The following is a 24,664-nucleotide window of genomic DNA, read 5'->3' on the forward strand; positions in this document are numbered from 1 at the left end:
TCTTTTCCCCATTGCTTGTTTCTGTCAGGTTTGTCGAAAATTGGTTGGTTGTAGATATGTTGTATTTCCTCTGAGGCCTCTGTTCTGTTCCATTGGTCTATATCTCTGTTTTGGTACCAGTACCATGCTGTTTTGACTACTGTAGACTTGTAGTATAGTTTGAAGTCTGGTAGAGTGATGCCTGCTGCTTTGTTCTTTTTGCTTAGAATTGACTTGGCTATGCGGGCTCTCTTTTGGTTCCATATGAAGTTTAAGGCGGCTTTTTCCAGTTCTGTGAAGAAGGTCATTGGTAGCTTGATGGGAATAGCATTGAATTTGTAAATTACTTTGGGTAGTATGGCCATTTTCACGATGTTGATTCTTCCTAACCATGAACATGGAATGTTTCTCCATCTGTTTGTGTCCTCTCTTATTTCTTCGAGCAGTGCCTTGTAGTTCTCCTTGAAGAGGTCCTTTACGTTCCTTGTTAGTTGTATTCCTAGGTATTTTATTCTCTTTGTAGCAATTGTGAATGGCAGTTCATTCTTGATTTGGCTCTCTTTAAGTCTGTTGCTGGTGTATAGGAATGCTTGTGATTTTTGCACATTGATTTTGTATCCTGAAACTTTGCTGAAGTTGTTTATCAGTTTCAGGAGATTTTGGGCTAAGATGATGGGGTCTTCTAGATATACAATCATGTCATCTGCAAATAGAGACAATTTGATTTCCTCCTTTCCTATTTGAATACCCTTTATTTCTTTTTCTTGCCTGATTGTTCTGGCTAGAACTTCCAGTACTATATTGAATAGGAGTGGTGAGAGAGGGTATCCTTGTCTAGTGCCAGATTTCAAAGGGAATGCTTCCAGTTTTTGCCCATTTCGTATGATATTGGCTGATGGTTTGTCATAAATAGCTTTTATTATTTTGAGATATGTTCCATCAATACCTAGTTTATTGGGGGTTTTTAACATAAAGCGCTGTTGGATTTTGTCAAAGGCCTCTGCATCAATTGAGATAATCATGTGGTTTTTGTCTTTGGTTCTGTTTATGTGGTGAATTACGTTTATGGACTTGCGTATGTTGAACCAGCCTTGCATCCCTGGGAAGAATCCTACTTGATCATGGTGGATGAGCTTTTTGATATGCTGTTGCAATCGGCTTGCCAGTATTTTATTGAAGATTTTTCCATCTATGTTCATCATGGATATTGGCCTGAAATTTTCTTTTTTTTGTTGTCTCTGCAGGGTTTTGGTATCAGGATGATTTTGTTCTCATACAATGATTTGGGAAGGATTCCCTCTTTTTGGATTGTCTGGAATAGTTTCAGAAGGAATGGTAGCAGCTCCTCTTTGTATGTCTGGTAGAGTTCAGCTGTGTACCCATTTGGACCTGGGCTTTTTTTGGGTGATAGGCTTTTTATTGCTGCCTCGACTTCAGACCTTGTTATTCGTCTATTCAGGGTTTCGGCTTCTTCTGGGTTTAGGCTTGGGAGGATGCAGGTGTCCAGGAATTTATCCATTTATTCCAGGTTTACTAGTTTATGTGCATAGAGTTGTTTGTAATAATCTCTGATGATGGTTTGGATTTCTGTGGAATCTTTGGTGATATCCCCTTTATCGTTTTTTATTGCATCAATTTGGTTATTCTCTCTTTTCTTTTTTATTAATCTGGCTAGTGGTCTCTCTATTTTGTTGATCTTTTCGAAAAACCACCTCCTGGATTTACTGATTTTTGAAGAGTTTTTTTGTGTCTCTATTTCCTTTAGTTCTTCTCTGATCTTAGTTATTTCCTGTCTTCTGCTAGGTTTTGAGTTTTTTTTTTTTTTTTTTTTTTTTTTTTTTTATCTTGCTCCTCTAGCTCTTTCAATTTTGATGATAGGGTGTCAATTTCAGATCTCTCCTTTCTTCTCATGTGGGCACTCATTGCTATATATTTTCCTCTAGAGACTGCTTTAAATGTGTCCCAGAGATTCTGGTATGTTGTGTCTTCATTCTGGTTGGTTTTGAAGAACATCTTTATTTTTGCCTTCATTTCATTGTTTATCCAGTCAACATTCAAGAGCAAGTTGTTCAGTTTCCATGAAGCTGTGCAGTTCTGAGTTAGTTTCTGAATTCTGAGTTCTAACTCGATTGCACTGTGGTCTGAGAGACTGTTTGTTATGATTTCCGTTCTTTTGCATTTGCTGAGTAGTGATTTATTGCCAATTATGTGGTCAATTTTAGAGTAGGTGTGATGTGGTGCTGAGAAGAATGTATATTCTGTGGATTTGGGGTGGAGAGTTCTGTAAATGTCTATTAGGTTTGCTTGTTCCAGGTCTGAGTTCAGGTACTGGATGTCCTTGTTGATTTTCTGTCTGATTGATCTGTCTAATATTGACAATGGGGTGTTACTCCCACTATTATTGTGTGGGAGTCTAAGTCTCTTTGTAAGTCATTAAGAACTTGCCTTATGTATCTGGGTGCTCCTGTATAGGGTGTGTATATATTTAGGATCGTTAGCTCTTCTTGTTGCAGTGATCCTTTTACCATTATGTAATGTCCTTCTTTGTCTCTTTTGATCTTTGTTGCTTTAAAGTCTATTTTATCAGAGATGAAAATTGCAACTCCTGGTGTTTTTTTGCTCTCCATTTGCTTGGTAGATCTTCCTCCATCCCTTTATTTTGAGCCTTTGTGTATCCTTGCATGTAAGATGGGTTTCCTGGATACAGCACACTGATGGGTTTTGGCTTTTTATCCAATTTGCCAGTCTGTGTCTTTTGATTGGGGCATTTAGTCCATTGACATTTAGGGATAGTATTGTTATGTGTGAATTTGATGCTGTCATTTTGATGCTACCTGGCTGTTTTGTTGGTTAGTTGATGCAGATTCTTGATTGTATTGATGCTCTTTTACCATTTGGTATGTTTTTGGAGTGGCTGGTACTGGTTGTTCCTTTATATGTGTAGAGCCTCTTTCAGGAGTTCTTGTAGAGCAGATTTGGTGGTGATGAAATCTCTGAGTACTTGCTTGTTCACAAAGGATTTTATTTTTCCTTCACTTATGAAGCTTAGTTTGGCTGGATAGGAGATTCTGGGTTGAAAGTTCTTTTCTTTAAGGATGTTGAATATTGGCCCCCAATCTCTTCTGGCTTGTAGGGTTTCTGCTGAGAGATCTGCTGTGAGTCTAATGGGCTTCCCTTTGTGGGTAACCCGACCTTTTTGTCTGGCTGCCCTTAGCATTTTCTCTTTCATTTCAACCCTGGTGAATCTGATGATTATGTGCCTTGGGGTTGCTCTTCTTGAGGAATATCTTTGTGGTGTTCTCTGTATTTCCTGGATTTGAATATTGGCCTGCTTGCTAGGTTGGGGAAGTTTTCCTGGATAATATCCTGAAAGGTATTTTCCAGCTTGGATTCATTCTCTTCATCACATTCAGGTACACCTATCAAATGTAGATTAGGTCTTTTCACATAGTCCCACATTTCTTGAAGATTTTTTGTTCATTCCTTTTTGTGCTTTTTTCTCTGTTCTTGCCTTCTCTTTTTATTTCATTGAGTTGATCTTCGACCTCTGATATCCTTTCTTCTGCTTGGTCAATTCAGCTGTTGAATCTTGTTCATGCTTCACGAAGTTCTCGTGTTGTTTTCAGCTCCATCAATTCACTTATATTCCTCTCTATGTTGTCCATTCTCGTTAGCATTTCGTCCAATCTTTTTTCAAGGTTCCTAGTTTCTTTGCATTGGGTTAGAACATATTCTTTTAGCTCACTGTAGTTTCTTACTACCCACCTTCTGAAGTCTGATTCTGTCATTTCATCACACTCCTTCTCCATCCGATCTGGTTCCCTTGCTGGTGAGGAGTTGTGATCACTCTTAGGAGGAGAGGTGTTCTGGTTTCAGGAGTTTTCATCCTTTTTGCTCTGGTTTCTTCCCATTTTTGTAGGTTTATCCACCTGTTGTCTTTGTAGTTACTGTCTTTCAGATTGGGTCTCTGAGTGAGCTTCTAGTTCATGGATGCTGAAGTTACTTCTTTTTTTTTTTAAGCTTTCCTTCTAACAGTCTGACCCCTCTGCTGTAGGACTGCTGAGGTCCTCTCCAAGCCCTGCTTGCCTGGGGATCACCTGCAGCAGCTGCAGAACAGTAAGGGTTGCTACCAGTTTCCTCTTCCACTATCTTTGTCCCAGAAGGATGCTTGCCAACTGCCAGTCCGTTCTCTCCTTTATGAGGTGAGTCTCTGGATCTATGGGGGTCAGGGAGCTACTTGAAGAGACAGTCTATCTTTTATTGGGGCTTAAGTCCTGAGCTGTGAGCTCCGTTGTTCGTTCAGAGCTGCTGGGCAGGTACATTTAGGTCTGCTGCAGCTGAACTCATAAACCACTTTTTGTTCCCAGGTGCTCTGTCCCGGGGAGTTAGGGCTTTATGAGTTTCTGTTGTGCTGCTGCCCTTGTTTTTTTCTTTCAGATCTGCCCCGTGCAGCTAGCAGCTGGGCACTGTCTGCCTGCAGAGGCTTTGCTGAGCTGCTGTGGGCTCCGCCCAGCTGCCCTGTGCTCTTCCCTGCAGTCCTGTTTATATGGGCATAGTTAGAACTGTCTTGGCAATGGTGGCCCCACCTCTGTTATGGCGGACTCTCTCTGTTGTGGCAGGTTGCCTCAGCAATGGTGGCCTGCCTCAGTAGTGGTGGAGAGTCTCAGTAATGGCTGACACCCCTCCCCCACTGAGCCGGACCGTCCAGCGTTCAGCTGTGCTTGGTGTGAAGGGCTCAACCCAGCTGGTTTCCAATTACTGTTTTTGTTTTCCTTGTTGGGGTTGCGGGGTGGGACCAACCGAGCCTGATCACCTGGCTCCCTGACTCAGAGTCATTTTTTTTATTTTTTAAGTTGAACGGCCCAGCGTTCCAGTCGCTTGTTGAAAAGGCGCCGGAATCTCCCATGCTGCGACTCACTGAGTCAGCTCAAACAGCGGCGCCGGCTCTTGGCAGATTTTTTGCCTAAGAATCTCCTGGCCTGGCTCGCTATTTCAGATGAATGGGCAACTCTGCCGTCTCAGGGCTCCAATCGCCAGCTAAGAGGGCTCCCAGACCAGTGGCTTTTGTACGGGAACCGCCACACAGGGCGTGGTCACGGCAGCCACGCGGGCCAAATCAGCCCCACGGGGGCCAAAACAGCTGCACCGGCCGGAACAGCGGCGCTGGTGACCCCTCTGCCTGGGTATCTCCTGATCTGTGGGCAATAAAAATTCATCTGGAAATGCAGCATCCACTCACCCTCTGCACTTTCACTGGGAGCTGAAGTCCTGAGCTGTTCTTAGGCGGCCATCTTCCTTTTGAAGTCCCACTAGGACAATTCTAACTTGAAAACTTAATATCTAAAAGAAATATTTTATAAACTGGAAGACACGTTCCCTTGCCGTGACAGCCTGCTGCCATCCACAGAGGAAGCCTATTTGGATCCTGTCTTTCTAGCCCAACTAGGCCTGCAGAGCTCCCGACTGAGTGTCTGACTTTATACAGTGCAGCTGTAGCTGCCAAGGCCCAGCTGAGTCAGTCTCCAGAAAGAGGCTCTAATTAATATCCAACACGTACCACTTTCTAAGAGATTATTTGGGAAAAAAAATTCTGCCATATTTTTCATCCCTATTTATTTAATTCTTTACCGAATCTCCAAATTTGCCAATTATCTGCTTTAATTCAGATTCTAATATCTATATGTATGTCCCTTCTCTGCTCTCACTCAGTCTTTCCCCCATCCTAATTCTCTAATACTTTCCAATATGCCCTCTGCTCTTTAGCAAAATCCTCCTTAAAACTTTTGTTTTCTACGAGATGGGGTCTTGCTCTGTTACCCAGGCTGGAGTGCAGTGGCTCAATCATAGCTCTTTGCAGCCTCAAATCCCTGTGCTCAAGGAATCCTCTCACCTCAGCCTCCCTAGCAGCTGGGACTACCGGTGCATGCCACCATACACAGCTAATTATTTTTACTTTTTAGAGACAGAGTCTCACTATGTTGTCCAGTCTGGACTCAAAGGAAAATCCTCTTTAACCTCATCTCTTCCTTGGACAGTCCCTATACCTTTTTGCTGTAATTGACTCTTGGCTGTCCCTGCCATACTTTGAAGTTGGGCTGGGCTTTTACTTACATCCCAATATTCATAAAGCCTGGAGCAGGTATGAGTGCCCTCTCAGTTTCTCACTGGCACTTCTAGACAATTTTGGCTCTTGTCTCCCTTTAAAAGCTCAACTCCTTTGAAAATTAAGGCAACAGACAATAGACTCATTATCTTTCCTGTTAGAGTACTTCGTCCAATTTCAGGCCTTTCTGGAACCTGACTCCTCATTCATAGATAATCCCAGCACTGGCTCACTGTCCTCTTTGCTACTATTTCTTTTTGTTCTCAATGATTTCTCAATGGATAACCATGGGGGTGATTATTCATCACTCTGTCCTCCAAATACTTTGCCTTCCTTACTTCCAAAGATGTTTTCTTCCATCTGACCGTAGCACTCATTACCCTATAATTTTTGAAACCTGTACTATATAACTAAATTTTGATCCCATGAATACACCTTCCCAATCACTATTATCTGGTTTTTGGGCTTTCCAAGTTTACTCTAGTGTTATCACTTCGACTGCATTCAGATAGTTAATTTATTAACTCCAGCACTTTTTAAGAGAAAATACAACCCTATATTATTCCCCCTTTCTTTGCAAAGCTCAGAATCCACTATCTACTGTGCTATTCATTTGGCAAATCCCAAAACCTAGTTAATGCCATCTCTTCAACTGTACTTCTGCACACAAGAAACAGAACAGGGTGGGAGAAAAACAAACAAAAATGTCTGGTGTCTGTTAAAATTTATGATCACAAATCTCAAGTGGGCTCTCATTACTGCCCAGTATTTTTACTTCATTTCTTTACCCAATTCACTTTTCATTCTCCTAGCAGATAGTTTGTATCTCTCTCTCTCTCTCATTAAACCTTCAGATCTTCATTTTCAACTAATTTCCTCATTTACTATTTTACTTAGAAAGTGGGATAATTCAAAAAAGAACTACTTCAGAGTCCAAAAACCAAATCTTCCAAGAAATTTGCGTTGTACATCTATACTCTTTCTTCTTTCCTATGAAGATTAATGAACTGGTAAAAAAAAATAGCTGAGGCAATTTTGAAGAACAAGTAGGAGGATTTACATTCAAGATATTAGTATTTATTATAAAGCTGTAGTAGTTAAGAGAACATAGCATTGACACAAGAATAGACAACAAGAACAATGAGAACCGGAATGGAATACTGCAGAAACAGACCAAACATGAGCATTCATCTGATTTATGAAAAGGTGATGTTGCAGTGTAATGGAGATGGTATGGTATTTTTAATACACAGTGTGGGTCAAATGGATATACACATGGAAAAAATAATCTTGAACCCTCATTTACACCATACTAAAATAAATTTCAGATAAATTGTAATCTAAATATAAAAATAAAACAATAAAACTCCTAGGGGAAAAAGACCATGGTCATGATCTTGGGGTAGGGAGAATATCTTAAACAGGACATAAAAAGAAAAAGATTATAATGTGAATTACAAGAAAATTAAAACCTCCTGTTAATTAAAAAATCAAAAACAAAAACAGGAAACCACCAAAGAACCCAAACATGCCAAAACCAGTAAAACAACAAACAAACTAAACAAACAGAAACACTAAAAAACCAAAACACTGTTGAGGAGAGTGAAAAAGCAAGCCACAGCATGGGAAAAGAGATTTGCAATACTAATAACTAACAAACGAATGGAATATATAAATACCACGAATTAATAAGGGAAAACAGTCCTCTAAATTAAAAAATTGGCAAAATACTTGAATAAATATCTCTTTAAAGAGGATATAAAATTGGTCCATACAAATGTGAAAAGATGCTCAACTTTATTAGTTGTCCAGAAAATGTAAATTTAAACCATAATGATGTAGCAGTGCATAATGACTAGACTGACTTAAATGAAAAAAGATAATACTAAATGTTGGCAATGATGTGAAACAAGTAGAACCTCCCATTACTGGTGATAGTATAAACTGGTAGAATCACTTTGGGAAACTTTACCAAAACTAAACATACACATCCCATTAACCCAGGATTTCCACTTCTGGACAGATATCCAAGAGAAATGCATACCTATGTTCACCCAAAAACATATACAAGTATTTTTATGGCAGCACTGTTCATAATAACCCAAGGTTGAAAACAACCCAAATGTCTATAAACAGTAGAATGGGTAAAAAAATTATAATATGCTTATGCAAAGGAACACTATTCAATGATAGAGAATAAATTATATCTACAGGCAACAACATGGAAAAATCTTACAAACATTATGTTAAAAGAAGCTGGACATAGAAGAGTACCCTCTCTGTAACTCCATTTGTATAAAGTTCAGAACCAAGCAAAATTAATTTAAGGCATAGGAAATTGGGAGAGTGATTATCCTTGGTGAGGATACCAGTTGTGTAGTGGGTTGTTTTCAGCACAGTGGATTTATCAAGTATCCTATTAGATATAAACATTATTTGAGTTACTTTTGCATTTGTTAACAGTGATCTTCATGGTATTTCAAGTGGGATAAATGAGTAACAAAATAGTAAAACACAAAATTATTATCAAAGATATAAATTCAATTCAGATTGTCAATCTTTCCTCCTCTAAAGTCTGTATAAACATGTCTAAATTTTGCAAAACTTATAATGCTTTTTGAGGCCTTCACAATATTTTCTGTTAAGAAAAATTGATGTTTTTTAATCCATATATTTATTTGCAAAACTTTTTTAAAAATGTGTGTAAATTACTTTGAAATAAATCAAACACAGCAGCTACTTTCCCAATCAACCTTTTATCTTATCAGGACAACTGTCAACACCTAGAATGCCTTTTCTCAAAGGCCAATGCATAGAATCCCTGCATCACTACCCCTCTTGGAATCTGCTGCCACATCAATATAAAATGGGTATAACAATAGCAACTACATGAAGTTGTTGCAAGGATTAAATGAGACAATGCGCATTACCCTGGAACACAGTGACTGCTTAGCAGTAGCAAACATTTAATACTAACAGTCCTAATTTATTTTTGATAATGTCATCATAATAATCTGACAAGCTCATTAAATCACTATTGATTTCTTTTTTTTTTTTTTTTTTTTTTTTTTTTTTTTTTTTTTTGAGACGGAGTTTCGCTCTTGTTACCCAGGCTGGAGTGCAATGGCGCGATCTCGGCTCACTGCAACCTCCGCCTCCTGGGTTCAGGCAATTCTCCTACCTCAGCCTCCTGAGTAGCTGGGATTACAGGCACACGCCACCATGCCCAGCTAATTTTTAGTATTTTTAGTAGAGGCGGGGTTTCACCATGTTGACCAGGATGGTCTCGATCTCTTGACCTCGTGATCCACCCGCCTCGGCCTCCCAAAGTGCTGGGATTACAGGCTTGAGCCACCGCGCCCGGCCCACTATTGATTTCTAAAGTCAACCCCGGACCTACCATAGCTGAAGGACCCAGAAATCTGCATTTTAACTAGCATTTGGGCTGACTTTTTTTGCACTCAACAATTTGAAAACTACTATCCAGAGATTAGGAATTACTTGTTTCTTCTTCATAGCTCCAGTGCAGGGGTCTATACAAATGAATGTTTATTGACAGGCTGACTGATATTCAATATTGCCAGACTAGTATAATGTAAATTATTAAAGAAATTTGCAATTTGCTGCAGATTTGTACAGTAAACAGAAATAGATTTTTACATTTTTTACTCCAGAAAAATATGAAGGAAGTGTTGTTTTGTTAACAGTAGGAAAAGTAGCTTCAGCTTCAATTATGTAAACTCTTCCCATGACAATGTAAATTGTCATGGGAAGATATTTGAATCATATCACATTTCACATAACCCATTTTCCCTTAAAATAGTTTAGTTCATTTCAGTTTTTTTATTGCTTCCTTTTTTAATTTAGAAGATCCAGAAGGCATAGACATGTATTCATGGAGAGGATAAATGGCATATTCTCTGAAACCTGCATGAATAACTCATTTATGCCTAGTGTTCCATTATTGGAACCCTCAGCATGTGGGAATTATTTATATCCTATTGCTCAAGGTCATTGCCAGGGTCTGATTGTAAAAAAATTTTTTTTAAAATGCAACCTCAAGCAAAAATGGGTTAATATTAAGTCCAGAACTGGGCTTCCATAACCACTTTCTTTCTTACATCTGTGTTCATTTAAAGGAATTTTCCAGCAATTTGTCTAAAAAGAGAATCGCAAGTGAAAAGGTCTTCAAACTTTTAATTCAATAGAAATTTAAATCAAACCACAGTAGCTATTTGTACTTTTTGTCTATAAAACTGTTATACAACCTGTTGCACTGAATAAAAAATTTTAATGAGAAAATAATTCATCAGATGTATGATTGCATTGAAAGTACAGAGGAGTCAATCTTTGATCAAAGAGAAAAATTAGGAAGTATTTCCAGCTTAGTTTCTGTTTCATTTTATTAAGGAAACATAATGGCTAAAAGATAAAACCTACATATTGTTTCAGTGCAAGATAATGTTTAAGAACAAATTTTCTTGTTTGGTGAAAAGCCTTGAACATGCGCTTTATTGTAAAAAATAAATGCATATACTTCAGTTACATATTTTCAACCACTGTTGGCTATCTGTGTAAATCTAAATTCTATAAGTTAGTTGAGGATGTCCAGTGAGGCTTTGTGAGACATTTATTTCATGAGCCAAATATAAGGGTGTTTGAGATTAGACATGAAGAACTTGACCTCCAGGCCACCAGATGGACTTACGATTTTCCAGCCAAAATCTGCTCTTTTATAAATATGAACTACCCCTGATTCTCTGATGCCACAATTAACCTTTAAAATGACTCTGATGTACAGTGAGACTTTTCTCATTCTCAGGAGAGGGAAAGATAATAATTTTTTTCATTTTCTGGCAATGATGCTAAGTTCTGACAGTTTGCTAAGCAGTGGAAATCATGCTGTAAGCAAAAGTCTCTGCAAGACAGAGATTCTTACAAAATAGTCTTAATTTTCCAGTGGATACTGGCTACTTTTATAGGATTCAATTCCAAAAACAACTTCATGAAGGAAGGGTTCCCTGCCCTGCAACTGAAATCACAAGACATAGATTCAAACAGCTAAGGCTTTTCTTCCACCTCTGTCCAGCTTATCCCTGCCCCTCCTAGTTTATCTTCATTCCACAGGCTGAATGTGTACATCGATGTTAATTGCACTGGCCTATATTCTGACAAGACAGAGTGAAAATATGAAAATATGTGAACACTTTAAGTAGAAGATTTAGTTATTTAGCAAAGCAGCAATATGAAAAACACTTTACTTAAGCATCTAAATAGTCTGATTTCTGTTGGTTAATCAGAAAATCCCAGACCTGTGAAGAGCAGCAAAAAACTGCAGATGAAGTTTGGGAAGTTTGACTCCTGTTGAGCACTTACTATCGAATTTTCTTGCATTTTGAGAACTGCTTTGGTAATTAAATGTGGCTTTCACTAGTGATCTCGTAAGAGAAAATGACTCATCAAAGACCCATCACTCTATATCTGTTTCATTGGCTCTTTTTCTCTCTGTTATAGATCTGTGCCTCTGATCATTTACTTCTAGATTTAAGAATGTATCAAGTGTCAAAACTTTTTTTGTCTTTCTGATTAGTGATGGTGAGTGTGAATTCTAGTATGACATCTGAAACAAAATCTGAGCATGCTCAGAAGTAGAATAGATTTGGAATAAGAAATCATTTCTGGAAATCTCTAATTGGTGGGTGTTTATATGTTCTCATCTCATTTAAAAACCTACAATTGGCTCTGTGTAAAAGGAAAACTAGACTACACTAGTGACTAGAAAATTAAGATCATTAACATTGTATCTATTTTAACAGGATAACCCAATACCATATATCATTCATTCATTCAGTTGTTCCACATACTTTCTGTTACTCCCTTAAATTAGAAGCTGGATCTGAATTAAATGCTTAAGATTTCTCCAAGGAATAAATACAAGAAGTAGTAACACTTACTTTCCAGTAATAAACTGACTCCTTGATGGTGTGCAAATAGGCTGGACATAGTAGTTCTCCAGTTTAACTCCTTCAGCAGCGAGCTTGTCAAGAGTGGGTGTTTTAATCTCAGATCCATGGTAACCCACATCTCTAAATCCCTGATCATCCGCTAGGATGAAAATGAGATGGGGTTGGGAGGCGGAAGTTGTGCCGGGCTCTACTCTCTCTCCAGCTTGAGCTAGTAAGGCCCCTTCCTCCTCCTCTTCTAAGCCCTGGCCCCAGGACAGGTAACCGTAAGTGAGGAGGCAGAGGACCCAGAATCCTGCCAGCGCCCCCATAGCTAGCATCTTTCCAGGACAGACCCAGGCCTGTGGAGACGGCGGAGGCGGAGGCGGATGCCCCGCGCAGCCCCTAGGAGCCATTCACTGGGGTCCCAGGTGAGATTCCACGAGAACCACGCATCCCACGTCGCTTCGGGCGCACACATGCATCCAGGAGGGATACACCCGACAGACGGTGGAGACTCTCCACCTGGCAAGAAATTCTCCTCTCCTCTCGGCTGTCACCATGTCCGACAGCTTTAATCTTCCAAAAGTGATGGCTTAATGGGTAGGACTTCGGAAAAACAAGGACAGTTCGCTCTTCCCCAGCATAGTTCACTCTCTCCTCCCACTCCCTAGAGCAGCTTCCACCAAGAAAAAAAAAAAAAAAAGTTAATGTCTTCACCAAAAAGTTGTCTGGAGAAAAAAATCACGCAAGGAATTGAGAATCACACTGGACAGGAACTTTTCTTGGCCAGAGTGCCCTCGACGTTGGGGAGCGAGGCTGACTGTCCCTGGAGTGCTGGCACGGAGGGCGGTGGGATCGGCCGTCTGTCCCGCCGTCCCCACACCTGGGAAAAACTGCGAAGCGGACCCTTCGCGTCTGGCTGTCATAGGGCAGATCCACTGCCGTGGTGGACCGACCTCCTGATCACCTTTTCCACTTTCCCAAGGCTCTCCATTTTTTCCCAGTACTTCCCTAGGCGTCTGCCAGTCTTCACGACACTCACCAGGAGGCGAAGTGAGGAAAAAGCCGTTTCTTGATCTCCCTCCACCGCTAACCACCCGCTTCTCTGCAGAAACTCCGGGCTGCGATCCCTTCTCCGGGCTGCTGGGGAGCGTGGAGGCCAAAGCCGGTCCCTAAAGCCGCGGCCGGTCCGCGCGGAACCCGCCTGGTCTTCGCGGAGCGGGCGCACCCGGCCGAGGCGCTGCGCGCTGCGTGCGTTTTCTCAGCTAACTTATTTCGCTTTGGCACTCCGAGTTCTATTGCCTCCTCCCTCTTTTCTCTCCAGTGAATCACACAACGGTACTTTCTGCCTTCGCTTCCCGGGAAGAGGGGGAGGGGAAAGGCCGGCTTAGAGGCTCGATCTTTCCTTTTTCCGGGAGGTGGATGGCCAGGGCAGAGGGGGGCGAGCTGCGCGCCGCTCCAGCCAGATGGGATTCCGGGGGATCCGCCTGCGCTACCGCGTCCCAAGAGTGTCGCCTCCTGCCCACCACCCTGCGAGGGGGAGAGGGCGGCGGCGCGAACGCGAAAGGGTGAAGCGGGCGCTTCTCTTCGTGGGTCTGTAGGTGAAGGGCCCAGTCTCCCATCGCGAAAGCAGCGCTTGCAAACTTTTTAAGATTCTGGAGGGAGTGAGAAAGGAGCAAAAGTAAAAGCAAATTTCTCAGGACAGTCTGTCCAGTTTCCGTTTCAGGTTTCCCTTTACTCGTCCCCCCACCTCCGTCATTTTCCTATTTCTTTTGTCCCCACCTCCTTTTTTTTTTTTTTTTTTTACAGTTAACGATGACAAATTTTTAAGTTTTATTTCCTCTCCTAATAGCTGGCTTTTACAGCCTGATTCTTCTTTACCTTTTCCTTATGTGAACAAACTGGAATTACCCGCTCTCTCTTACTTATCCCCTAACTTACCCAGAGGGTGTCTCCAGCCAAGAGCCTGGAGAGGAAGAGTTATGCATTTCTTCTAGAACCGCGAAGCCAGTCTGCATTCCTGCATTAAAGAAGCCAATGTTTCCCATCCAGTAATTCGGGGAGCTTCATCATTTTAATTTTTTTTTTTTTTACTGTGTGGAGTGAAAGCCTTGTAAAAACTCGTCTTGGTTGTGAATATACTCTTGATTTTACTAGAATCGTAGAGTTTTAAAGCCCTTCTCAAAGGCAGGAGAGGGATGTATAGCAGTCTCTCTTCATAGAAGAAGCAATGAATGCCAAGAGCCACTGAGATATTTTTTTCTACTACCAAATTTATTAAACAATTACTTACTGAATACCTACTGTGGGCTGGCATATACCATGTCAGATTCTTTCAATTGACTGAAACATAAATCTAGATTTCATTTACTCATTTATTTTTAATTCTCTCCTGTGGCTAAAGTTCCTCCTGAGTTCCCAGGCAAAACTTTGTGAAATGGGAACTTTGAAAGACGTGACAGGGCTCCATAAAGTTAACCTTGCTAGCTGCCCTAGGCCTTCTAGGCGAGCAGCCCTTCTGGCTAATCTGGGCAGAGATGGTCCGTTTTAGAAGACATTATCAAAAACGTGAGTTTAGCAATTCTGCAAATTAAGTCACCAATATGTAATGGGAATACTGAGTATGAGGGGATTGAAAAGCACTGAGGGGTAGGGCTCTAGGCTTAATGAGCCTAGAGAAGTACTTGAATAGGAAGGACACAAACATTCTGATCTATCTAGCCTTTTATTTGGGGGCATAGTCAGTGACTTCTTGTGACATAGCACAAAAAGTGTCCATGTTCTGTGAGAAGGAGGCACATTTTCAGTTCAGATTCCAGGCAATAATAATAAAACAATCAAAATGTATGGCACATTTACAATGTGCTAACTGTAGTACTCTACTGATACATACAACATATACAGTCATATCTATCAGGGATTAGTTTCAGAACCCTCAGGAATACCAAAATTCATGAATGTTCAAGTTCTCATGTAAATGGTGCAGTACGTGTATATAACCCATATATTAATATATATTCTAAGCTTTAAAAGATCTCTAGATTGCTTATAATACCTAATACAATGTAAATGTTGTGTAAATAGTTGTTAGACTGTATTATTTTTATTGTTGTATTGTTATTTTCTAGTTTTCTTCTTTTCTCGTTTCCAATCTATAGTTGGTTGAATCCCATAATGCAAAACCTGTGAATACAGAGGCTGACTGGGTATGTTTGTTTATATAGTGCTGTATACAGTGTACTTATTTTCCTTTCACAGAAGGAAAATAATCTCATGAGGTATTCTTCCATTCAACAAATATTTGGGGAGCTAGGCCAATGCTAGAGGATTGGAAGGTAATGGTGAAATAAATCAGTCTCTGTTCTGTTGGAATATACACCAGGGTGGAGAAGAAATACATTGATCAATGAATCGCTCAACTCCAATAGTTACTTATTATATAAATGTTCTGAAAAAAAGGAACATTTTCAAAGAAGTGTTAAAACACACAAAAAAACTTGCCTTAGATTGGGCACGATTACTAGGTGAGGCGGTTCAGGGAACTGACCTTTAAACTGAGGGCATGTTATTTTGTTTGTCATTGCCTTTCTATAGAAAACTTGGACTTAGAAATCTATCTGGCTTCAAAGCCAATGCTTAATAAAAGATATCCTTCCTACAAATGGGCTTTAAAGTCTTTGCCAGACACATAGCACAGAGATAACACGGCTGCCAGAGTTAGAATTTTAATCATCACATGAAGCATGCAGACACTGTACACTCAGGATAGAAGGACAGATTTCAGGCCCTAAAAGGCCATTTCTGGATTAAACAGCACCAACACTAAGGAAGACTAAGAACTATTTACAATTAGTAATAAGAGCCAAGAAATGAGAATGGCCATGCCACGGTAGATCAAATGAGATCTGACTCAAAGAGGAAAATCAAAGCCAGCTGAGTGCCCTACCCACAGTAGGTAAGACTTATTTCACATCCCTAAGGAAGTCACGGAGAATGACATCAGAGGCTATTGAATTTCCTTAGCTTTGTAGTACATGGACTGGTATTATAAGTACATACATTTCACATTTCTCGTTATAGGATTGGGTTTCATGCACTCTAAGAAACAGTTTTAGCATTCTCATAAAGTCTTCAGTTAAAGACCCTCTGTAATTTAGAATTAGCATTTTGGTATTCAGGCATCAGTTGCCCTTACTGAATTCCATCTTAGATTTGTTTCAGCTTGAATATGCTCATATTACACACAAACTCTACTTGTGGAATGTTTGTATAAAAAATTAAGCTGCTACTTGATTCAGTTAAAAAAAAGGAAAGAACAATAGAATTTTTTTTTAGAAATGAAATCTGTATGGACTGAGGCTTCAAGTGAGAGTTAATCAGAAGGTGAGACAAAGCTATGTCTACTTTAAGTATTATAAAAATGTAGGAAGGAGGAGAGAAAGTTGAAGGAAGGACATTTCAGGTTTAAGAAAAGAGAAAACCAGTTCACTAAACACATGTTTGGATTGGAAGATTATGGAAAACAATGTTAGGAAGTTCAGATGACAACAGATTTGAGAGGCTTTTAAAAAGTACCAAGGGCTGGAAACTGATTCTGAGGACATTAGGAGGAATAAAATAATTTGGATAGAACATAACATGATAAAACATTTTAGTGAGGTCATTTCTGGGATGGATTTATAGAGATAGAAGTTACAAATGAACTGCTTCAGTCCATCAACATTTGAAGAGTTGTAACTTTACTCTGAGAGTACTGAACCTATTGACTTTTTTAAAATTAGAGTAAGACATGATGAAAAATATAGGAAAAGAATTCCCAGGGCATTTTCAGGGAGAGATTTCAAGGAGTAAAGACTAGAATCACAGAACTACCATGTTGTGTAAAATTTGTAAATATTTCTTAGGTTAAAAATATTCCTTAGGTTAATATTCCTCAGGTTAAAAAACTGTGCTTTGGTTTTGTTACCTGATGGGAGAAGGGCATTTATTAAAAACTTAGAAAGATTTAATCAACTAAGAGCAGGGCAAACGGGACAAAAGAGTAAGGAACCCAAGATAGGACCTTGTTTGACTGGATAATGGAAAAGAATGAGTAGGTTAAATTGGGGGAATGGCCACTACCAAAACAGGTTGGTATGAATAAAGCACCACAGGGTGCCTGGGGTTCCTAAAGGGAAAGACCAAGGGAACTAGATGCCCAGAGGGTGAGGGCAGAGTGAAGGAGTGGGTATGGGTAACCTACCAGTGAACACAGAAGCTAATAAAATCACAAGCAAGCAGTAAAGCAGGTAGTTAAACAGTATTTCTGAAACATCCATGTTAACTTTCACCATTAAAATTATATTTCCCATAGCCTCCCACTATACATAGACTAAATAGCTTACAAATTTCTTATATGTAAAAAAAGTACTGGAAGGGATGCTTAGTAGGACAGCATGAAGTGTAGGATTAAAAAATTGTGAAAACAGCCAATCCAGAGATGTACAGACTATTACAAAGATTTAAAACCCAATTGCTGCTTGGTTCCATTTATAAGTACATTAAATACTTAAAAATGAAGGAATGTTGCCGGGCGTGGTGGCTCAAGCCTGTAATCCCAGCACTTTGGGAGGCTTAGGCGGGTGGATCACGAGGTCAAGAGATCGAGACCATCCTGGTCAACATGGTGAAACCCCATCTCTACTAAAAATACAAAAAATTAGCTGGGCATAGTGGCGCGTGCTTGTAATCCCAGCTACTCAGGAGGCTGAGGCAGGAGAATTGCCTGAACCCAGGAGGCGGAGGTTGCAGTGAGCCGAGATCGCACCATTGCACTCCAGCCTGGGTAACCAGAGGGAAACTCCATCTCAAAAAAAAAAAAAAAAAAAAAAGAAGGAATGTCACCATGTTTAAATTAATATACAGATAGCCTAAAAATGTTTGCCCTAATATGATCATTTTGACATGGATGACATATAATAAACTCCTTCTTAAGTATTATTAACTCTTTATTAGGTTATGGAACTTAGGCTGCTTTGAGCCATTAAGTTATCAGAAACAACACTCACTTTTTGAATAAGACCAAGTAGGATGAGTAAGTTGCTGGTTTAGTACATGGTAAGTTGAGTTTGCTTCTGATATGGTTTGGCTATGTCCCCACCCAAATTTCATCTTGAATTGTAGCTTCCATAATTCCCATGTGTCATGGGAGGGAACTCCTGGGAGATAATTGGATCATGGGGGCAGTTTCTCCCATACTGTTCTCAAGGCAGTGAGTAAGTCTCACAAGATCTGATGGTTTTATAAAGGGGAGTTCCTCTGCACACAGTCTCTTTCCTGCTGTCATGTAAGACATAACTTTGCTCCCCTTTGCCTTCCATTACTGTGAGGCCTTTCCAGCCATGTGGAACTGTTAGTCAATTAAACCTCTTTCATTTATAAATTACCTACTCCTCTCAGGTATATCTTTATTAGCAGCATGAGAACAGACCAATATAGTAACTTGGCACCAGAAGAGTTGGGCACTGCTATAAAGATACCTGAAAACATGGAAACCGCTTTGGAACTGGGTAACACGCAGAGGTTGAAACAGTTGGGAGGGCTTAGAAGACAAGAAAATGCAGAGAAGTTTGGAACTTCCTAGAGACTTGTTGAATGGTTTTGACCAAAATGCTGATGGTGATATGGACAATGAAGTCCAGGTTGAGTTGTCTCAAATGAACATGAGGAACTTGTTGGGAATGGAGTAAATGTCACTTTTGCTATGCAAAGATCCTGGCAGCATTTTTCCCCTACCCTAGAGATCTGTGAAACTTTGAACTTTAGAGAGATGATTTAGGCTATCCAGGGGAAGAAATTTCTGAGTCATGAAGCATTCAAGAGGAAGCAGAGCACTAAAGTTTGGAAAATCTGAAGTCTGTGTAATAGAAAAGTAAAACCCATTTTCTGAGGAGAAATTCAAGGCTGCTGCAGAAATTAGCGTAAGTAACAAGAAGCTTAATGTTAATCAACAAGACAATGGGGAAAATGTCTCCAGGACATGTCAGAGAACTTTGTGACAGCCCCTCCCTTAACAGGCCTAGAGGCCTAGAAGGAAAAAATGGTTTCCTGGGCTAGGCTCAGTACCCTCTTTGTTGTTTGCAGCTTCAGTACATGGTGCCCTGTGTCCCAGCTGCATCAGCTCCAGCTGTGGCTAAAAGGGGCCAATGTATACTTCAGGCTGTTGCTACAGACAGTGCAAGCCTCAAGCCTTGGTGGTCTTCATGTGGTGTTGGGCCTTTGGGTGCATAGAGGTCAATAATTGAGTCTTGGGAACCTCTATCTATATTTCAGTGGATGTATGAAAATGCCTTGATGTCCAGGCAGAAGTTTGATACAGGCATAGAGCCCTCAAGGATAATCTCTTCTAGGTTCAAGCCCTCATGGAAAACCTTTTTCTTACTAGGCAGTATGGAAGGGAAATGTGGAGTTGGAGTCCCCACACTGAGTCCCAATTGCCTAGTGGAGCTGTAAGAAGAGGACCACCATCCTCCAGACCTCAGAATAGTAGATCTACCAAGAGCTTGCTCCATGTGCCTGAAAAAACTGTAGACACTCAGTGACAGCCTTTAAAAGTAGCCAGGAGGGGTCTGTACCCTGCAAAGCCACAGAGTGGAGTTACCCAAGGTCATGAGAGCCCAGCTCTTGCATCAACATGCTCTGGGTATGAGACATGGAGTCAAATGAGATAATTTTGGAACTTTAAGACTGAATGACTGCCCTGTTGGATTTTGGACTTGCATTTACCCAATGCCTGTGCCTCCCTTGAATGCTGGAAATTACTAATTTGCTTTTGATTTTACAGACTCATAGGCAGGAGAGACTTGCCTTGTCTCAGATGAGACTTTGGACTGTAAACTTTTGAGTTAATGCTGAAATGAGTTAAGACTTTTGGGGACTGTTGGGAAGGCATGATCGGTTTTAAAATGTGAAGACTTGAGATTTGGGAGGGGCCAGCATTGGAATGATATGGTTTGACTGTGTCTGCACCCAAATCTTATGTTGAATTGTAGCTCCCATAATTCCCACATTTCATGAGAGGGACCTGGTGGGAGGTAATTGAATCATGGGGTTGAGTCTTTCCTGTGCTGTTATCTCATGATAGTTTTATAAAGGGAAGTTCCTATGAGCACACTAGCTTGCCTGTCATCATATAAGACATAACTTGGATCCTCATTTGCCTTCTGCCATGATTGTGGCCTACCCAGCTATGTGGAACTGAGTCCATTAAGCCTCTTTCCTTTATGAATTACCCAGTCTTAGGTATGTCTTTATTAGCAGCATAAGAACAGATTAATACAGCTTTATTTTCTCGAAAAGTCTGTGTTGAATAGTAACAGTAATAATTTGTCTAGAAAAGATGAATGATGTGGGAAACACTAAAGTTCCAACCATGTATAAATGTAGCTACCCAAAAGTAGCAAGGTTTTTGACATCAGAAACTCAGAAAATCTACACTGTCAAAAAGACCTTTCGTTCATTCAACAAACATCTTTTCCAAAAAGCAGACTTTTAAAGAAAATTTTTATGACGGGAAATCTGAAAATTTCTACCTTTTAAAAATCCACTCCTATTGTTTAAATTGTAAATAGAATTCTATATCATTTACATAGCAATTTTCTGTTTAGACTATCAATTACCGAACCTACCTGCCCATTATAATCCATTAAGGAACTTTTTATTTTTGTGATGGAGTTTTAGTCTTGTTGCCCAGGCTGAAGTGCAATGGTGTGATCTCAGCTCACTGCAACCTCCACCTCTCAGGTTCAAGTGATTCTCCTGGCTCAGTCTCTCAAGTAGCTGTCTTATAGGTGCCCATTATAGCACTCAGCTAATTTTTTGTATTTTTAGTAGAAACGGGGTTTCACCATGCTAGCCAGGCTGGTCTCAAACTCCTGCCCTCAGGTGAACTGCCCACATTGGTTTCCCAAAGTGTTGGAATTACAGGAGAGAGCCCCCATGCCCAGCTTAAGGATCTTTTTTTTTTTTTAAGAGAAGAAAATTCTCAGACCCAAGACCTAAATCAAAATATCCGTAGTCTGTGACTATGTTACATAAAGTTCTGCAGATGATCCTGTGTGTGTTGAGTTTTGAAAACCACTGATTTACAATCCAAATTATGAAAAACTTTTAACGGAATCACCTACTTCGTAAAGTTGGAGTCATTTACCAAATGCAAGATGGGAAACACAGATGAAAAACAAATGGACAAGTCTAGAGTCAGAACATATGAGAGTTGAGCACCTAATTTCTATCAGATGACAGGAAGAAGCAAGGTTGAGATATGGCTAAGTCACTGAATCAAGAAAAGAAAAGAGAGACATGAAAACCTAAGTGGGTGGATGCCAGAGGTAACAGTTTGTGAAGGCATTGCTGGATTCAGATACATTCAAAGAAAAGACCAGGGAACAAGCTAAATTCTAAATCCAGCTCCTTCCAAGTTAAGTCTTTACACAAGATTCCTGGCATTCTCCTTGTGGCATGGGCCAGAGATGAGAAGCGCTGACCTCTGGGACTGAAGTGGCTGCTGTCTAGTTTCAATGGGTCTAGGCAGATGTGGAATCCAAGGTCAGGTTGATCAATAAGAGTAAGTGTCTGATGTGGCATCCAGGAATCAGTAAAAAATAATGTGAATTAATAAGACATCCAGTGGTAAAATCAACAGAAGTTGGTGATTAGAGAATAAAAATGAGGGAGGAATAGATGATTATATTTAGTTTCTGTTTTAGGGTAACTGACTGAATAGTGGTGCCATCTATCATGGTAGAAATACTGAAGAAATTTAGCAGGTTTGATGAATAGATGGAAAAAAATTTCTTTGATTTTGAGATCTAGGAAGCATCCCAATAGAGGAGTGCAGTAGAGAGGTGTATATTTGGGCCTTCACCCCAGGGGAAGAGGGCAGGATGAGAAATTCCACTGGCCTCTAGCTAGGGGGATAAAATTTCCAGGGAAAGGTGGAGAATGAGTAGAGATAATGGGGTCTTGGAGAGAACTCTTTAAGGATAGGGAAGATGACATGGGGTCATAAGGAGATAAGAAGTCATGAGAGAAACACAACTGTAAAGATAGCAGCATTTATTAAGCATGACTTAGTAATGGTATGGTTTCAAACTGTGCTAAGTGGTTTTACGTGAACTATTTCCATGCTCTCTGTAACCACCCTATGCAGGTAGGCACATGTGAGGAAACCAAGGTTGAGTTACACCAGGTGGCTACACAAAGAGTAGGAGGCAGAAAAAGAGCATCATAAGAGAGCAGGATATCATACAGCCAAAGGCCAGTAAACTAGCACACCAGGGAGTGGGAGAGGTCGATGGAGTCAAGAGTAATTAAGAAGGCCAGTGCCATAAGACAATATTCTAGCAGGTTTTAGTTTATTCGAAGATAAAGTCTCTGTAAACAGCTAACAAATGCTTTTTTTAAAATTTGTGAGTTCACTGGCATTGACACAAATAGAGTTCTAAAGTGTTAAAGTATTAATAAATGAAATAATCTTGAAAAGAAAACAGGATTTTACTCTGAAATCTATAAAAAAGTAATACAAATAAACTAATTAAAATAAACTAGGTGAGGCATATGGTTTCATAGCATAGCTCTTCCTTTTATGTCTTTGAGATATGGGGCAATCCACTTAACTTTTCTGAGCTTCAGTGACCTCAAATTTAATATGAACTTTTCTGAGCTTCAGTGACCTCAAATTTAATATGTATTTCATAAAAGTATATATTTATATCGGGAGATGAAATAATTTGAATAAATGTTTGAATAAACATTTTTTTTTCAAAACCAAGGACTAAATATTATATTATAAAGATGAGCAAGAGCATAGACTCTGGAGCCATTCTGTGCACTTGCTAGTTAAATGGCTTAGCCTCTCTTTGCTTCGTTTGTCTCATCTGTAAAATAGGGATAATAGTATCTGCTTTATAGTGTGACACACTTGTTAGCTATTGTCAAACAATGATGCTTAGCAAACTCAAAGCAACAATAATTTATTCTTACAAATCTAAGTATTGGGCCAGCTCTAACCGAAGTGTTTCCGATGTCCTCCTGGGATCAGTGAGGTAGACACTTGTCCTTTCACGGAAATAGCTGAAGTACAAGAGAACATGCCCCATCAAGGAAGCACATATCAGACTCAGAGTATCTTCTTACATTCCATTGGCCAATGCAAATCGCATGACTAAGCCCAGAATCAAGAGATGGGAAATACATACCTTCCAGGAAGAGGCTATAACAAAGCTGTGGATATAGAAAACAGTGAAGAATTTGGACTCATTATTAAATCTACCATGGTTGTTTTGAGAATTATATGAGTTAATATGTGAAAAGCACATAGAACAGTGCTAGGTCCATTGTAAGCACTATTAATGTTTGTTTTAATTTGCTTTTTCTATTATAATTCTTCATAAATTAATTTATAGCTTAATGTCATTTACATCAAAACCTCAATCTGATAACAATAATTTGGAACCTAACATATGATAATCTCAAAGCAGTAACAAAAAGGCCCCAACCTTATTATATGGTAGAACACAACATTACACAAAAATAATAAATATTGGTTAATGAAAGGGAGGAGAGACAAAAAATAAATCTCATGCTATAAGAAAACATTATGTGAAAATAAACTTTTCAAAATGAAATAAAGTGTAACCATTATGAATAATAAACACAACATTCGAATAAATGTGTTGATATATGTTGCATAATTGTGTAGATTTCAGGGTAAAATCCTGTTTTCTTTTCAAGCTCATTTGTATTTATCAATATTTTGACACTTTAGAACTGTATCTTTGTTAATACCAGTGAATTCAAAGATAAGAAAAAAGTGTTAGCTATTCCCAGAGGCCTTATCCTAAAAAAAATTGATCCATGTCTTATAGCACATGCCAAAAGAAAAAAACAGATGTAGATGAAATTGGAAAGCTAAATGAAAAAATATTAAATTATAGAAACCCAACAGAAAATTTCATTGAAAGATATGTGGGTAAACTATTCTATGTTCAGTTTTTAAATGATACAGAAATTTCAAAAGCACATGATTGATTATAAAATATATTTAACAGACTATTAAATCAGAAGTTTTAACTAACGTGCCAAGATTCAACGCTGTGATTTTCCAAAGTGTGCCAGAACAAGATGCCAATTTTCAAACATTATTAAAAACCAGTTGGACAACTCTTAAAATTCCTACCCATATCAAGGTAATAAAAGGGTAATATCACAGAGAATTTGTGAAGAGACGTTTTTTGAAAGTTGATGTGCCCTGAGTACACCTATACCTGCCCATATAATCCAAGATGGGAGGTGCTGATCTGACCCATGAAATTCAAGTGGCATCTGGCTTCTGCCTAGGAAAGCCTCAGGACTGTCTCCTGCTGAAGCACAGGAAGAGAGGAGGTTATAGAAGCTGGCTAGCTTTCCACGAATTTGTCAGGGCAAAGGATGCTTGAATGTTTCCTGAAAACCAGGTATGAGGCACATGTGAAACAAACTGGCCTGGGTTGCCTTCAGTCCAGGATGGCTTCTTGTAGGCTTGAACAGACCTCTATAAAGAGAATCAGAGTATTTCTCTACTCTAAGGGGTTGACTCCATAGAATATGCTTGGAGATG

The 24,664-nt window shown here is 39.6% G+C and overlaps 1 protein-coding gene across 2 annotated transcripts in view; it reads right to left on the reverse strand.

Moving 5' to 3' along the window:
- The window catches only part of ARSJ (arylsulfatase family member J), an 88,102-nt gene extending 74,361 nt beyond the window's left edge, over nucleotides 1–13,741 (reverse strand). Inside the window, exons 1-2 of one of the 2 annotated variants that reach the window (XM_074396651.1) lie at nucleotides 13,070–13,741; nucleotides 12,037–12,703 (exon numbers count right to left, since the gene is read on the reverse strand). In XM_074396651.1, coding sequence (XP_074252752.1) covers nucleotides 12,037–12,440 — 404 coding nt within the window. In that variant the 5' untranslated portion in view covers nucleotides 12,441–12,703; nucleotides 13,070–13,741. Of the gene's footprint in view, nucleotides 1–12,036 lie in introns of both variants that reach the window. The other variant, XM_010340051.3, reaches the window with a different exon arrangement.
- Between the last annotated feature and the right edge of the window lie 10,923 nt (nucleotides 13,742–24,664).

The sequence above is a fragment of the Saimiri boliviensis genome, chromosome 3 (assembly GCF_048565385.1).
Source record: "Saimiri boliviensis isolate mSaiBol1 chromosome 3, mSaiBol1.pri, whole genome shotgun sequence".
NCBI classification, from domain to species: Eukaryota; Metazoa; Chordata; class Mammalia; order Primates; family Cebidae; genus Saimiri; species Saimiri boliviensis.